Source organism: Bufo bufo, chromosome 1, assembly GCF_905171765.1.
Source record: "Bufo bufo chromosome 1, aBufBuf1.1, whole genome shotgun sequence".
Taxonomy (NCBI): Eukaryota; Metazoa; Chordata; class Amphibia; order Anura; family Bufonidae; genus Bufo; species Bufo bufo.
The window spans coordinates 479,433,304-479,451,782 of NC_053389.1; the positions used below are offsets into that span (position 1 = coordinate 479,433,304).

At 43.2% G+C, this 18,479-nt stretch overlaps 1 protein-coding gene across 1 annotated transcript in view; it reads left to right on the top strand.

Annotated features, from left to right (window-relative positions):
* Positions 1-840: 840 nt before the first annotated feature.
* The window catches only part of CPM (carboxypeptidase M), a 115,096-nt gene continuing 97,457 nt past the window's right edge, over positions 841-18,479 (top strand). The window contains exon 1 of the mRNA XM_040409742.1: positions 841-991. Within this exon, the coding sequence (XP_040265676.1) occupies positions 965-991 (27 nt within the window). The 5' untranslated portion in view covers positions 841-964. The remainder of the gene's footprint in view (positions 992-18,479) is intronic.

The following is an 18,479-nucleotide window of genomic DNA, read 5'->3' on the forward strand; positions in this document are numbered from 1 at the left end:
AGGGCCCAGATGGGAAGTGGTTAAGGACGGCAGATAAAACACCCAGGAAAGGAGCAAAGCTCCAGCACCAACAAAGGCTGGAGTACAACCGAATCCAGCCTGGAAGCCACAGGTGATAAAGCCCAAGTGGCACACCCAGCCAGGCAGTTAACCCCTCCAGCACCAGACAGGGGAGGAACCAGGAGAAGGGGAGCAAAGTCCATACATGCTGCAACAACGCGTTGCCCCTGGCAACCAGCATGTATGGCAAATGTGTCACGGCGCACAACAAAGACCGTGACACCATTATTGTAATGGGCTCAATGTCTAGTATCACTATAAAACGATAATAATTACAATTATAATAAACTGTACAAATTACTTCAGTTTAAATAATTCAGAGGCATCCAGGACTGTCCAGGAATTCAGAGGGTGGACAACCCCGATTCCCAACCATCTTCTCTTCCTTGTTTGGGCAGCAGTGGGTGTCCCATTTTATGGACCCTATTAATATTTCCTCCTGGAAGATCTCACTGTCATGTATACATTTTCCAGTTAAAAATTATTTACATTCAGTGGGCAGGGAATCCATACGTTAGAATGTGGGGAGGATGTTAGTAGTAGTAGTCAGCACACATCAGGGACATGTTCTCTAGACATTCATAGACCTGTACTGCCCTTTTTAAAACAAGTTGAAACATACATGTTGTGTTTCCTGCGACTTGTCATCAGTCATCCTGCTTCCTGTATGTCTGTGAGATCCACCCCTCATTCACATAACTGGCTGCTTGACACCCAACCCTAGGGAACTATTTGGTCAGAGAGGGTCACAGGCATCCCAAGAGCAGTATATAAAAGGTTCGCTAGGCGGCGCTAGTTCAGAGCGACCCAGGAAGCAGTGAAGAAGCGGGAGGTAGCTGGGAGAGCGGCCGCTGCACGGAGCTACGGGCACCGAGGAAAGCGTCTGGACAGCGCCTGCCTGAAGATGATGCTCCCGGAGACCCGGATAACGGTACCGACCTCTTCTAGCACCCTGTAGACTGCGGTCACTGGACACTTCCAACTTTCTAGGAATCGGCACTGTGCTTAGAAGTTACTTGTCACCTGGGGTGCGCACTTTACCTGTAGAGGGCACCTACAATGCGCTGCTGTGTGATAGGCTGAGAAATAGATGGATACATAGATATTGGAGAGGTGCCTAATTATATTTGATTAGATTTATATTAGATAAATAATGTAGATAGATGAGTAAATATTTATATAAATGATTTTAGACTGAAAGGTCATAGTTTGATAAATAGATAGATATTAATTAGAATAATAGATTATATAGATATGTGCTCTCTCTCTCTCTCTCTCTCTCTCTCTCTCTCTCTCTCTCTCTCTCTCTCTCTCTCTCTCTCTCTCTCTCTCTCTCTCTCTCTCTCTCTCTCATAATATTTGTCAGTTTGATAAATATACAGATTAGATTATATATTAGTTAGATGACTGATTATTTATTAGCTAGATACATTATATAGATATTACATTGATATTGTAGATGCATAATGGGAAACAGATATATAAGTAATTATTATACTGGGCGATGATAGTTCGATTAATAGACAGATATTAATTTAATAGATTATATAAGTAGATATTAGATAAATATAGATAGATATTAGGCCTGCTTCACATAGTCAGGTCCATATATATTGGGACATGGACACAATTCTAACATTTTTGGCTCTATACACCACCACAATGGATTTGAAATGAAACGAACAAGATGTGCTTTACCTGCAGACTGTCAGCTTTAATTTGGGGGTATTTACATCCAAATCAGGTGAACGGTGTAGGAATTACAACAGTTTGCATATGTGCCTTCCACTTGTTAACTCCTTAAGGACACAGCCTTATTTCACCTAAGGGACCAGGCCATTTTTTGCAAATCTGACCAGTGTCACTTTAAGTTGTGATAACTTTAACCACTTCCCATCTGGGCCCTTTGCCCCCTTCCTGACCAGGCCAAATTTTGCAAAACGGACATATCTCACTTTATGTGGTAATAACTTTGGAACGCCTTTATTTATCCAAGTCATTCAGAGATTGTTTTCTCGTGACACATTGTACTTCATGATAGTCATAAATTTGAGTCAAAATATTTCACCTTTATTTATGAAAAAAATCCCAAATTTACCCAAAAATGTAAAAAAAATCGCAATTTTCTAAATTTCAATTTCTCTGCTTTTAAAACAGAAAGTGATACCTCATAAAATATTTATTATTTAACATTCCCCATATGTCTACTTTATGTTGGCATCATTTTGGAAATGTCATTTTATTTTTTTAGGACGTTAGAAGGCTTAGAAGTTTAGAAGCAATTCTTCAAATTTTTAAGAAAATTGCCAAAACCCACTTTATAAGGACCAGTTCAGGTCTGAAGTCACTTTGTGGGGCCTACATAGTGGATACCCCCATAAATGACCCCATTGTAGAAACTACACCCCTCAAGGTATTCAAAACCGATTTTACAAACTTTGTTTACCCTTTAGGCGTTCCACAAGAATTAAAGGAAAATGGAGATCAAATTTTTAAATTTCACTTTTTTGGCAGATTTTCCATTTTAATCAATTTTTTTCTCTAACACATCGATGGTTAACAGCCAAACAAAACTCAATATTTATTACCCAGATTCTGCGGTTTACAGAAACACCCCACATGTGGTCGTAAACTGCTGTATGGGCACACGGCAGGGCGCAGAAGGAAAGGAACTCCACATGGTTTTTAGATGCCATGTCCCATTTGAAGCCCCCTGATGCACCCTTACAGTAGAAACTCCCAAGAAGTGACCCCATTTTGGAAACTAGGGGATAAGGTGCCAGTTTTATTAGTACTATTTTTGGGTACATATGATTTTTTGATCATTCAATATAACACTTTATGGGGCAAGGTGACCAAAAAATTGGTTGTTTTAGCACAGTTTCTATTATTTATTTTTACAGCGTTCACCTTAGGGGTTCAGTCAAGTGACATTTTTATAGAGCAGATTGTTACGGACGTAGCGATACCTAATATGTATACTTTTTCTCATTTATTAAAGTTTTACACAATAATAGCATTTTTGAAACCAAAAAATTATGTTTTAATGTGTCCATGTTCTGAGAGCTATAGTTTTTTTATTTTTTGAGAGATTTTCTTATGTAGGGGCTCATTTTTTGCGGGATGAGGTGACGGTTTTATTGGTACCATTTTGTGGGACATACGCGTTTTTGATCACTTGGTGTTGCACCTTTTGTGATGCAAGGTGACAAAAATTGCTTGTTTTGACACAGTTTTTTTTTATTTTTTTTTTACGGTGTTCACCCGAGGGGTTAGGTCATGTGATATTTTTATAGAGCTGGTTTTTACGGACGCGGCAATACCTAATATGTATACTTTTTTTTATTTGTTTCACTTTAACACAATAATAGCATTTTTGAAACCAAAAAAATTATGTTTTAATGTGTCCATGTTCTGAGAGCTATAGTTTTTTTATTTTTTGAGAGATTTTCTTATGTAGGGGCTCATTTTTTGCGGGATGAGGTGACGGTTTTATTGGTACCATTTTGTGGGACATACGCGTTTTTGATCACTTGGTGTTGCACCTTTTGTGATGCAAGGTGACAAAAATTGCTTATTTTGACACAGTTTTTTTAATTTATTTTTTACGGTGTTCATCCGAGGGGTTAGGTCATGTGATATTTTTATAGAGCTGGTTTTTACGGACGCGGCAATACTAAATATGTCTATTTTACTTTATTTTTTCTATTTTAATTTTTTTTTTTTTATTCCTAACTTGGGAACTTTTTTTTTTTTACATGTGAAACTTTATTTTTTATTTTTTCAACCCTTTATTTTTTTTATTTTTTTTTACACTTTTCGTCCCCCATAAGGTCATACAAGACCTCTGGGGGACATTTACTTCACTTTTTCTTTTTTTTTCACAGTTGATTTCTCCTGTAACTGGGGCTGACATAGTAGCCCCAGTTACAGGACAAATGCACCCCTATAGAGGCTGTACAGCAGCAATCCAGCGCTGTACAGCCTCACAGCAGGGCTGATCGAGGTCTCTGAGACCTCACACAGCCCCTGCACTCTCCGGTCACGGCGGTCACATGACCGCCGGGCCGGAACAGGAAGCGCACAGCGCTTCCTGCTCTGCAGACACAGCGCTCGGTGAGCGCTGTGTCTGCAGCGATCGTGAAGGCAGGGACACCTGGGCACTGTCCCTGCCTTGTCTTAGGGTTGCCCTGCTGTCACTGACAGCGGGCAACCCGATCAGCAGCTGCACGATTAGCGTGCAGCTGCTATTTCTGACAGGACGTTTTAAAACGTGCTGTCAGAAATAGACGTCCACCCATAGGACGTTTATATCCTATGGGCGGACGTGAGGCGGTTAAATGCTTTGACTTATCCAGGCTATTCTGAGATTTTATTTTTTTTTTACTTCATTTTACCAGTGTCATAAAGTACAATATGTGACGAAAAAAAACAAAGACTTTTTTATTTATAAAAAAAATTGAAAAATTACCAAAAAATAAAAAAAAATAGCAAATTTCCAAGTTTCAATTTCTCTACTTCTATAATACATAGTAATACCTCCAAAAATAGTTATTACTTTACATTCCCCATATGTCTACTTAATGTTTGGATCATTTTGGGAATGAAATTTTATATTTTGGGAATGTTACAAGGTTTAGAAGCAAATCTTGAAATTTTTAAAAACCCAATTTTTAGGGACCAGTTCAGGTCTGAAGTCACTTTGTAAGGCTTACATAATAGAAACCACCCAAAAATGACCCCATTCTAGAAACTACACCCCTCAAGGTATTCTAAACTGATTTTACAAACGTCGTTAACCCTTTAGGTGTTGCACAAGAGTTATTGGCAAATGGAGATGAAATTTGAGAATTTCTATTTTTTGGCAAACTTTCCATTTTAATATATTTTTTTTCCAGTAACAAAGCAAGGGTTAACAGCCAAACAAAATGCTATATTTATTGCCCCGATTCTGTAGTTTGCAGAAACACCCCATATGTGGCCGTAAACTACTGTACGGGCACAGTAGGGCGTAGAGGGAAAGGTGCGCCGTGTGGTTTTTGGAAGGCAGATTTTGCTGGACTGGTTTATTTACACCATGTCCCATTTGAAGCCCCCCTGATGCACCCCTAGAGTAGAAACTCCATAAAAGTGACCCCATTTTGGAAACTATGGGATAAGGTGGAAGTTTTGTTGGGACTATTTTTAGGGTACATAAGATTTTTGGTTTATCTATATTACATTTTTGTGAGACCAGGTTACCAGAAATAGAAATTCAGAAATTTCATCTCCATTTGCCAGTAACTCTTGTGGAACACCTAAAGGGTTAACGACGTTTGTAAAGTCAGTTTTGGATACCTTGAGGGGTGTAGTTTCTTAGATGGGGTCGCTTTTATGGAGTTTTTACTCTAGGGGTGCATCAGGGGGGCTTCAAATGGGACATGGTGCCCAAAAAAAAAGGCCATCAAAATCTGCCTTCCAGAAACTATACGGCGTTCCTTTCCTTCTGCGCCCTGCCGTTTCGTCATACAGCAGTTTACAACCACATATGGGGTGTTTCTGTAAACTGCGGTATGAGGGTAATAAATATTAAGTTTTGTTTGGCTGTTAACCCTTTCTTTGATATCGGGAAAAAAACATATTAAAATGGAAAATTTGCCCAAAAATTGCTTTTTTGGCACAATTTTTATTTTTTACCGTGTTAATCTGAGGGGTTGGGGGGGGTATTTTTATAGAGCAGATTCTTACAGACTCGGCGATGCCTAATATATCTATTTTTTTTAAATGTATTTATGTTTTACACTATTATCTTTTATAAACAAAAAAATAAAACATTTTAGTATCTCCATAGTCCATTTTTTTTTTTTTAGCAGATTATCTTAGGTAGGGGATCATTTTTTGCGGGATGAGAGGACGGTTTTATTGGCACTATTTTGGGGGGAATATGACTTTTTGATCGCTTGCTATTACAATTTCTGTGATGTAAGGTGAAAAAACTTATTTATTTTTACCGTGTTCATCTGAGGGGTTAGGGGGGGTATTTTTATAGAGCAGATTATTACGGACTCGGCGATACCTAATATGTCAACTTTTTGATTTATTTTAGTTTTACTAAATAATATAAATTTTTTTTTTTTTTAGTTTGTGTCAAGTCTGAGAACCAGTTTTTTTATCCGATTGTCAGTGGCTAAATTGGGATATAAATTTAGTACTCCATGTGTGGTACTCCCTGAAGCAACTGTCAATGCAGAGGCCCGGATGATCGGGCACATGTCACACTGAGTAGTGGTGTCCTTCCGTATCCCCCTCCTGCGACACTCTGCCCTTTTTTTTGGGTCCGTCCCTTCTTCCCAGTATGGGGGACCACACCTGGAAAGTGTTGGCCAGGGACGATCCGGGGCCTCCAGTTCCCGAGGTACTCTTTCCTTGTCCGAAAAGATCAGGGCCTTGAGGACTGCCTCATAGAACTGAAGGAATGTCCCTGTGTTGCCAGCGCTCCGGGACAGCACAAAATAGTTGTACAAGGCAACCTGCACCAAGTAGACCGCAACTTTTTTGTACCATGCCCGGGTTTTGCGCATGCCGTTATATGGCTTAAGGACTTGATCAGAGAGATCAACTCCTCCCATATACCGATTGTAGTCTACGATACAATCGGGCTTGAGGACCGTTGCCGCGGTACCTCTCACAGGGACAGGGGTGATGCCGTTACCATGAATTGTGGACAGTGCAAGGACATCCCTCTTGTCCTTATATCTGACCAGCAACAGGTTTTCACTGGTAAGGGCACGGGTCTCACCCCTGGGGATAGGTACCTGGAGGGGGTGGGCAGGGAGGCCGCGTTGATTTTCCACAAGCGGAAGTGGATCTGGTGGCGAGGGACTGGAACAAGGGGATACTAGTATAAAAGTTATCCACATACAGGTGATAACCTTTATCTAGCAGTGGGTGCATAAGGTCCCACACAAGTTTCCCACTAACACCCAGAGTGGGGGGACATTCTGGGGGTTGAATACGGGAATCTCGCCCCTCGTACACAACTTGTAAGTGTACCCTGAGGTACTCTCACAAAGTTTGTACAGCTTCACGCCATACCTCGCTCGCTTTGAGGGAACATACTGGCGGAAAATGAGTCTCCCCTTGAACGCAATGAGAGACTCCTCAACCGCGACCTCCCTTCCAGGTACATAGGCTTGTACAAATTTGGCCCCAAAGTGATCGATGACCGACCTGATTTTGTACAGGCGGTCATAGGCAGGATCACCTTGGGGGGCACATGCTGCATTATCTGAATAATGCAGGCATTTCCGGATGGCCTCAAACCGGGTACGTGTCATGGCCGTACTGTAAAGTGGGGTCTGGTAGAGGACGTCCCCACTCCAGTAATGCCTGACACTAGGTTTCTTGACTAGGCCCATGTGCAGCACGAGGCCCAAAATGTCCTCATCTTGGCTGCACTGACCGGGGTCCAGCCACCGGGCCTAGCCAAAAAGGAGCCTGGGTGTTGAGCAACAAACTGTTGGGCGTACAGGTTTATTTTCTCCACCATTAGATTTACAAAGTGGTCACTGAAAAAAGACTAAAATAGTCATATTCAGTGAAGCCCACTGTGGAAATCTGGATTCCTGGTTGGCCTACAAAATCAGGAATCACGGGCTCAAAACGCTCTGGGGTACACCAGACAAGTTCACCGGCAGGGGGCTCCGGTGGATTTAACTGATGGGCCAGAAAACTAGTACGAGCCCCAGAGCTGCTCGTACTAGGGTGGGCCACAGGGTCCCTAGCATGGTGGTCCCCTTGCTCCGCCTGGCGGCGTCTCCGCCGCCTTGGGGGCTCATCATTATCGCTAGATGAGGACACGGATGACAACAGGACTAGGACTCTCGGACTCGGAGGCAAGCTGGGCGTATGCCTCCTCGGCCGAGAACATCTGGCGGGCCATAGGGGAGTGTGTGTGTGCGTGCATGTAAATCTTTATTATGTGTGTGGGGGCATGGGTGTTCGCAAACTCACCCAAAAACTAACTAAAAAAAGGGCAAAAAATCAAAACCGCTGATGAACCGTCCGAAGTTGATCAGCGGTGGGGTGTGTGATGCGCTAACAGTGGCCGGATGCTAAGAGTGCCGGCCACAGTGAGCGTACGCACAAAAAATAAATAAATGCCTGCGCCCCAAAAAAGTTGTGGGAGGGGGGGCAAGCTGCAGCACCCCTGGGGGGTCTAGGGTCACTAACTTTCCCTTTATTATCCCTGCCTAACCCAACCTTTCCCTATGTACCTGATTGTACAGATCGGGTGCTGGGCACAGATGGGGGGTGCTAAGATGCGGCAGCGTTCCTCTCTCCTCTGCTCCCTGGACACAAAAGGAGGAGATTTGAACCTCCCGCCGTTCGCCCACCTACCAATCACAAGCGATCCTGAGGGGTGATGTCACCATTACCTCTCAGGATTGCAGGATGGTGATCGGTGGTGTAATATCACACCACCGATCACCATCCTGTTCCGGGTTATCGGGTCTTCAGAGACCCGAATAACCCGGAAACGCAGCAAATCGCAGGTCTGAATTGACCTGCGATTTGCTGCGTTTCCGGGTTAATCGCAGGTCTGAATTGACCTGCGGTTTGCTGCAATTGCTTACACGGGGGGGTCACAGGACCCCCCGGCGCATTTGCCCCAGGTGCCTGCTCAATGATTTGAGCAGGCACTGGATTCCGATCACCGCCCGCTGCGCCCTGTGTCCTAAAGGGCTAAGGGACCAAAAGTAATGGGACAATTGGCTTCTCAGCTGTTCCATGGCCAGGTGTGTGTTATTCCCTCATTATTACAATAAGCAGATAAAAGGTCCAGAGTTAATTTCAAGTGTGCTATTTGCATTTGGAATCTGTTGCTGTCAACTCAAGATGAGAGCCAAAGAGCTGTCACGATCAGTGAAGCAAGCCATCATTAGGCTGAAAAAACAAAACAAACCCATCAGAGAGATAGCAAAAACATTAGGTGTGGCCAAAACAACTGTTTGGAACATCCTTAAAAAGAAGGAACGCACCGGTGAGCTCAGCAACACCAAAAGACCCGGAAAACCATGGAAAACAACTGTGGTGGATAACAGAAGAATTCTTTCGCTGGTGAAGAAAACGCCCTTCACAACAGTTGGCTAGATCAAGAACACTCTCCAGGAGGTTGGTGTATGTGTGTCAAAGTCAACAATCAAGAGAAGACTTCACCAGAGTGAATACAGAGGGTTCACTACAAGATGTAAACCATTGGTGAGCCTCAAACAGGAAGGCCAGATTAGAGTTTGCCAAATGAAATCTAAAAAAGCCTTCACAGTTCTGGAACAACATCCTATGGACAGATGAGACCAAGATCAACTTGTACCAGAGTGATGGGAAGAGAAGAGTATGGAGAAGGAAAGGAACTGCTCATGATCCTAAGCATACCACCTCATCAGTGAAGCATGGTGGTGGTAGTGTCATGGCATTGGCATGTATGACTGCCAATGGAACTGGTTCTCTTGTATTTATTGATGATGTGACTGCTGACAAAAGCAGCAGGATGAATTCTGAAGTGTTTTGGGCAATATCTGCTCATATTCAGCCAAATGCTTCAGAACTCATTGGACGGCGCTTCACAGTGCAGATGGACAATGACCCAAAGCATACTGCAAAAGGAACCAAAGACTTTTTTTTAAGGGAAAGAAGTGGAATGTTATGCAATGGCCAAGTCAATCCCCTGACCTGAATCCGATTGAGCATGCATTTCACTTGCTGAAGACAAAACTGAAGGGAAAATGCCCAAAGAACAAGCATGAACTGAAGACAGTTGCAGTAGAGGCCTGGCAGAGCATCACCAAGGATGAAACCCAGCGTCTGGTGATGTCTATGCGTTCCAGACTTCAGGCTGTAATTAACTGCAAAGGATTTGCAACCAAGTATTAAAAAGTGAAAGTTTGATTTATGATTATTATTCTGTCCCATTACTTTTGGTCCCTTAACAAGTGGGAGGCACATATGCAAACTGTTGTAATTCCTACACCGTTCACCTGATTTGAATTTAAATACCCTCAAATTAAAGCTGACAGTCTGCAGTTAAAGCACATCTTGTTCGTTTCTTTTCAAATCCATTGTGGTGGTGTATAGAGCCAAAAATGTTCGAATTATGTTGATGTCCCAATATTTATGGACCTGACTGTATATCAGTTGTGTCCGGCGAGCTATTCTAGGCCTGGAGCTGGACACAACTGATATACAGCTATATAAGTAATTATTATACTAGCCGATAAATATATAGATTATAAAGATATATAATAGTTAGATATTAGGCCTGCTTCAAATAGATCACTTGTATCCGGCGAGCTATTCTAGGCCAGAAGCTGGAAACAACTGATATGTGTACAGCAGGTGGCAAACGATAGCAAAACAAAACCCCCAAAATTCTTGAAATATATAAATGCTAAGAAACCAAGGTCCGAGCAGGTAGGTCTGAGGGGGATCGGATGGTAATGAGGGGGCGGGGGGGTAGTCACTGAAGAGAAGGAAAAGGCAGAATTACTACCGTATATACTCGAGTATAAGACGAGTTTTTTGGCACATATTTTTGTGCTCAAAAAGCCTCCTCGTCTTATACTCGAGTCTAGTCTAGCTCCGGTAATACAGGCAGTGCGGGGGGCGGCGCTCACTCACTGACGTCACGCGCCTGCGCCGCCTAGTGGGAGAAGGCGCGTGACGTCAGTGAGTGAGCGCCGCTCCCCGCACTGCCTGTATTACCGGAGCAAAGACAAAGTAAGCATACTGCTGTGAGCGTCGGGGAGGGGGATCTGTGGATGGCACTGTAGGGGGATCTGTGGATGGCACTGTAGGGGGATCTGTGGATGGCACTGTAGGGGGATCTGTGGATGGCAGTGCCAGCCACAGATCCCCCTACAGTGCCATCCACAGATACCCCCTCCCCTAAACAGTGCCATCATGGCACTGTTTAGGGGAGGGGGGATCTGTGGATGGCACTGTTTAGGGGGGATCTGTGGATGGCACTGTTTAGGGGGGAGATCTGTGGATGGCTCCCTGTATTTAATGCAGAGTGTGTGTGTATATAATGCACACACTCTGCATTAAATACAGGGAGTCACCCTCTTGCAGATGTGTGTGTATATAATGTAGAGTGTGTGCATTATATACACATACACTCTGCATTATAGCTGCATTTCCCACCCTAGTCTTATACTCGAGTCAATAATTTTTTGGGGGTAAAATTAGGGGCTCAGCTTATACTTGGGTCGGCTTATACTCGAGTATATACGGTAAATATTTTTTTTGATCTGTATATACAAAAGAAGAGAAAGGAGCTGATATCTGTGGTGCTGGGGCTGTTAATACATCCAGTAATATACTCAATTGGCTAACTGTAGATATGGTCCAAGATAAGTTAAATAAGGTAAATGTGAACAAGAGTACTTAAAGAGCTCAGTTCAGTTATTGCTGTGCCTTTGTTTAATTCTTAAAGATTCCCTAGGTATTGGTACAGTACCAAGTGATTGGCACAAGGCAAATGTGGTGCCCATATGCAAAAAAGATCTAGTCCCTTCACAGGTAATTATAGGCTTAGAAAATATATAGTTTGTAATTGGATTGAAAACTGGCTGAAGGCCCATGTCCAGGGAGTTGTCAATGATTCCTATTTAGAATGGTCCCTTGTTATAAGTGGTGTACCCCAAGGTTCAGTGCTGGGCCCTCTATTATTTAATTGATTTATTAATGATATCGAGGACGGGATTAATAGCACCATTTATATTTTTGCAGATGACCCTAAGCTATGTAGAACTGTGCAGTCTATTGAAGATGTCCATAAACTACAAGCTGACAAAAGTAGAGGAGAGCGACTAAACTGATAAGGGCATGGAGGGTGTTAGTTATGAAGAAAGATTAAAAGAATTGAATTTATTTAGTCTTGAGAAGATATGTCTAAGGGGGGGGACATGATTAACCAATACAAATATATAAATGGGCCATACAAAAAATACGGTGAAAAACTGTTTCATGTAAAATGCCACAAGGGGGCACTGCCTCTGACTGCAGAAGAAAAAGCTCCGTCTCCAGAAGCGTCAAAGCTTCTTTACTGTAAGAACTGTGAATCTGTGGAATAGACTTCCTCAGGACATGGTCACAGCAGGAAGAGTGAACAGTGGACAGTTTTAAAAAGGGTTTAGATGAATTCTTAAAAGTAAACAACATAAATGCTTATGAAACCGTATAGAAATCTGAGTATCACTTCCTTCTGGGATTCGCGTCCCCACCTATCTCTTGGTTGAACTTGATGGACTTATGTCTTTTTTCAACCGTATCAACTATGTAATGCAACTTAAAAGGTGAAATTAATATGAGATACTTATTACATGCAAAGTGACATATTTCAAGCCTTTATTTGTTATAATTTGGAGAATTATGGCTTACAGCTTATGAAAACCCCAAATTCACAATCTCAGAAAATTAGAATTTGGTGAAAAGGTTCAATATTCTAGGCTCAAAGTGTCACTCTAGTCAGCTAATTAATCCATAACACCTGCAAAGGGTTCCTGAGCCTTTAAATTGTTTCTCAGTCTCAGAAAACCATTATTGGCACCCTCCATAAGGAGGGAAAGCCTCAAAATGTAATTGCAAAAGAAGTTGGATGTTCTCAAAGTGCTGTATCAAAGCACATTAATAGAAAGTTATGTGGAAGGGACAAGTGTGTAAGAAAAAGGTGCACAAGCAGCAGGGATGACTGCAGCCTGGAGAGGATTGTTAGGAAAAGGCCATTCAAAAGTGTTAAGGGATTTCACAAGGAGTGGACTGAGGCTGGAGTTAGTGCATCAAGAGCCACCACACACAGATGGATCCTGGACATGGGCTTCAAATGTCGTATTCCTCTGTCAAGCCTCTCCTGAACAACAAACAACGTCAGAAGCGTCTTACCTGGGCTAAAGAAGAAGAGAACTGGTCTGTTGCTCAGTGGTCCAAAGTCCTCTTTTCTGATGAGAGCTACTTTTGCATCTCATTTGGAAACCAAGGACCCAGAGTCTGGAGGAAGAATGGAGAGGCGCACAATGCAAGATGCTTGAAGTCCAGTGTGAAGTTTCCACAGTCTGTGTTGATTTGGGGAGCCATGTCATCTACTGGTGTTGGTCCACTGTGCTTCATTAAGTCCAGAGTCAACGCAGCCGTCTACCCGGAGATTTTGGAGCACCATGCTTTCTTCCGCAGACTAGCTTTATGGAGATGGTGATTTCATTTTCCAGAAGGACTTGGCACCTGCCCACACTACCAAAAGTACCAAAACCTGGTTCAATGACCATGGGATTACTGTGCTTGATTGGCCAGCAAACTCTCCTTACCTGAACACCATAGAGAATCTATGGTGCATTGCCAAGAGAAAAATGAGACATGAGACCGAACAATGCAGAAGAGCTGAAGCATCCTGGTCTTCCATAACACCTCAGCAGTGTCATAGGCTGATAGCATCCATGCCACGCTGTATTGAGGCAGTAATTGATGCAGAAGGGGCCTAAACCAAGTACTGCGTACATATGCATGATTATACTTTTCAGAGGTCCTTAATTTATTTTTCTATTTAACATTTTTTTTTAAATTGATTTCATGTAATATTCTAATTTTCTGAGATTGTGACTTTGGGGTTTCATAAGCTGTAAGCCATAATCATCCAAATTATACCAAATAAAGGCTTGAAATATCTCGCTTTGCATGTAATAAGTCTATCTCCTATATTTTCACCTTTTTAAGTTGCATTACTGAAATAAATGAACTTTTGCACGATATTCTAACTTCTAGTTTTACCTGTATGTGCACAGATCCGGCATCTATCCACTGATAGTGCCAGACAGCAAAACTGAGCATGCAGCATTTTTCTGTCTGCTGCTATACGAGAATTATTCTATAGAAAACTATGTGATCACTTCTGGCTTCCTCTCCAGGGTATTCTATTTCACACTGGAGGGGGACTGAACTGGCTGGGCAGACATATGTGAAGGGGGCCTATATAGTTAGATAAGATGATTATACAGATAGATGTTAGATATTATATAGATATTGTAGTGCCCTGGAGCAAGGGTACTTTGGAGTTCTGAAATTTTTGGACATTTGCCCCTATTGCTGCCAAGCAAAGCCATCAACGCTATTTTGGGCACTTTGAATGGTTAACTTGCACTGCGATTGGTCGTTGTTTGCACTCATATTGAAGAATTGTATTTTATGATATATCCTGTTCATTTGCGCTGTTGTTCCACTGTATTTGTACTAAATTTTGGAAAAGGATTAATGCTTAGCCAGCTCACGCAAAGAGACTTTGGGAATTTGCAGCCTGTGCGCTTAGAAGCTAGCAGAGGTTGCAATAACGCCTGTACAAGCGTCATAAATGGGTGTTCAGGCCATTTTACTCCTGAAAAAAGTCTAAAGTGTACCAATATGCCTTAGACTTTCCCTGGCATTCATCAGAGCAGGGTGCACTGTGAACGGCACGGGCAGCGGATCGATGCTACCTGTACCCGAAAATAACAAAGCTCCGTACAGCAAGGAGCGTTGTTATTGGTTGGTATGGGCGGGCTGTCGGAACAATATTGTGTCCGGCAGCAGGGGGCAGTTGGCGGGAGTAAGAGCTCTAAGGAGGAGGGGCTAGCTCCCAGGAGTTGTGGTAGAGCGTTGCTGTACTCAGAGTAGGGAGAGCAGTGTGCTGTGCCCGAGGATACCGGCGAACATTCTGGCAGGGGAGCTGAAGAGGATTCAGGAGTGGTGGAAAAGTACAGCCTGGACATCCAGTTTGATATGCGCTACGAGGTGACAGTGCACACACTGATGTATGTAGTGCGGTGTGTGTGTGATGTATGTAGTGCAGGCCATTTATAGTCAAGTGGTAAAGTACAGGGAGGATCCGCTGTATGGACTGGATTTTATCACTTGGCTATGATAGCCTGATGTTTAGACTAGTAATGGTTCCCTGCTTACCCACCTCTTAGGGCACATTCACACCACCACTATTCATTTCTGTTCTGCTCCTGTTACATGAGCAGAACAAGAAAAATAACAGAAGTGCTAGATCTGGCACATAACTGACATGAAGGGAACTGAACAGACTCCACTAACTATGATGGAGTCCGTTCAGTTTCCGTTCGGGATCCTGTCTTTTTACCAGACAAAGTCCTGCATATAAGGCTTTTTTGTTCAGTCTTTTTGACAATCTGCAACAGAGGACCCAAACTCTGAGCCTCTGACGCAGATGTGAACAAGTTTAGGCCTACCTACTATGTATTTGAATTACTGAGACTTTCGTACTCCTCCCCGGCTAAAAATACTACTCAAAGATGGTAGGAGTATTTTTACTCTTCCAGAAAATTTTTTGTGTGACCTCTGAAAGCTAGTAATTTTACTCTGCTGTCATAAGGGACTATGCAGAGTGGAGTTTTGGAGGGAAGTCAGACATAGTGAACTTTTGACTGTCTAGTTTAGCTCTGTCAGACTGTTGTCTATGACTGAAAACTGCTTAGTCATTCCTATTGACTTGTATTAAGGCCCAATACAAGTCTATGGGAGCCTTGAAATGCAACATTGTTTCCCTTAGGCTGTGCTTTTAAAGGTCTACCCTTCCTACTAGAAGGTGCTAGATCACTTAGAAACTGTATAAAAGTAGAGCAGTCAGAGCCCCTAGTGGCCTGTAGATAGGGACCAGTGTTTAGTAGGAGAGGCTCTGACAGACTACACGAGTGCCCAGAAGAAACTGAGACGAGGATAATCTGCCACAGACCCTAGGTCACCAACCCTTTGAACAGGTTATTAGTCTTCTTACAAACAGGGGAACAGCTAGCTCAAGCCTTTCCTCAGCACGGAACCTGCTAGTACCAAAGAGGTGACTGGAGAAGTCAGCCCAGTGCATTGCTTGTATTGTTTTGCACTTGAGTTCCTCCAGTAAAGATGCACACTGGTATACTGGAAACTGAGTCTCTGGACTTATTTCCCATTGAGGTACGTCACGCCGTACCATCACTTCTGGAGAGCAGCGGCACTTGGTTACATCTCGATGGTGTCTGGAGGACCCAGCGTATCGTTTGGGGCCATGTCTAACCCAGTCACTGTAATATAGATAGATAGATATGTATTAGAAAGATAAATACTTGAAAGACTGCTCTTTACCTTTTTAAATTGTGCCATACACATGAGACAGTTATGGCGACATTGCAATTGTTCAGTTTGTGGGATCGTTTATGCGAATGTTCCCAAAAGCACCATGCCAGACTAAATTAGTCGATCAGAGTCAGTTTGAAAAAAAATTACTGCATTGTCCTTGAGCACAATGACAAATGATCAACCAAATTCAACCGATAATGCCATACCGCTGACAAAGCCTCTTTAGAGTTTCAGTTGATTGGTTGGGATGCCTAAAGATACCCACCAAGCTGATATTAATGGGAAAACGATTTATAATATAAATATATATATATATATATATATATATATATATACACACACACTATACGTAGATTTTTCTCTCACATTTCTCCATGACATTGTAGACCATAAAATATAAAACTAGACCTTTTTTTTTTTTTTTGTGGTTAACTTCCTTAAAGGGAATCTGTCACCATGATCTTGGACTATTATCTGCATTAATACAGGAGTAGTACTACAGATGAGGAGTCCAGATCACTTTTTTTATTTTACTCCCCCCCCCCCCCCCCCCCCCCTTATTCCCCCGCACAGAGCTGCTCTGAAATACATTGTTAGGACTGCTGTGCATGTGCACATGGTCCTCTCTATTATATTAGCACAGCAGTCCGGACTTGGTATTTCAGCACAGCTTTTAGTGCTGACGGTGGAGGAACAGGGAGCATCAGCAGAATAAAAATAGTTATCTGGACTCTGCAGTACTACACATGTATGACTGCAGATAATGGGCTAAGATCCTGGTGACAGATTCCCTTTTAACCTCTTCAGGACACATGACGTACCAGCACGCACGGCATGTTGTCCTGTTACGTAAAGACACATGACGTACCGGTACGTCATGTATAGTTCCGATCACCGGCGGGCGGTGATCGGAACCCGGTGCCTGCTCAAATCATTGAGCAGGCACCTTGGCTAAATGCGCCGATCGCAGCAAACCGCAGGTCAATTCAGACCAGCGGTTTCGGACCCTCCCTCTCCCATCGGGGGCTGCTGTGCCTTTTCAGCCCCTGATTGGAGAGGGAGGGGGCCCCCCTCCCTCCCCATCACCCACTGCTCTGCTGTGGCGAGGTATGGTTACCATGGCAACCGGACGCCTTCACAGGCGTCCGGCTGTCCATGGTACTGATCAGAGGCTGTCCATGGTGCTTATTAGACTTCTGCTAAAGGCAGAAGTCTAATCAGACTTTGTAAAGTGAAAATACAGTACATAGTACATACATAAGTTTACTGTATTATTGTCACGGATGGTGTACAGGAAACAAGACAATACAATATAAACAATGACTCACTGGATCCACAACTAAGGAACAAAAGGGAGACCCCTGCATGAGACCTGCCGCTCTCCCTTATTGCTCAGCTTATGCGACCACCCCAAAGGTGGATGGGCGCATATCCACGTACCTCGACTATCTTACACCTGAAGACCCTACAATAGTGAGGGGATACGACCACCGGCTCCCTACACAGACACGGAGGGAGTCAGGGTCACCTGGATCCAGAAAACAGAAAATCATAAATACATAAACAGCATTTATCTTGCAGACGACTGGGGACTGTGGACTGAGAACTAGGAACAGCATGCACACACACTCCAGGAAGTTGTATAAGCCGCACACTACTGCATTCTGGGGAGGAACTTAAAGGGCAGCAATCAGTCCAACTGCATGACAGCTGAGATAGACTAACGAGATGAGGAACTCAACCAAAACAAAGAAATTCAAGGAGGAGGATCTGAAAAGCTCCTGTCAGAGCTTCTCAGCAGTCTGGCTGTGACAGTACCCCTCCCTCTACGAGTGGACTCCGGACACTCAGAGCCCACCTTCTCAGGATGGGACCTATGGAAAGCCCTGATGAGACGAGAGGCCTTAATGTCCGTCACTGGGACCCACATCCTCTCCTCAGGACCATAACCCTCCCAATGAACGAGGTACTGGAGGGAACCGCGGACAAGACGAGAATCCACAATCCTAGAGACCTGAAATTCAAGATTTCCATCAACCATAATCGGAGGAGGAGGCAAAGGCAAGGGTACAATAGGTTGAACATAAGGTTTCAATAAGGACTTATGAAAAACATTATGGATCTTCCAAGTCTGAGGAAGATCAAGGCGGTAGGCAACAGGATTGATGACAGACAGGATCTTGTAAGGCCCAATAAACCTAGGACCCAACTTCCAGGAGGGAACCTTCAATTTGATATTCTTGGTAGACAACCACACCAGATCACCAACATTCAGGTCC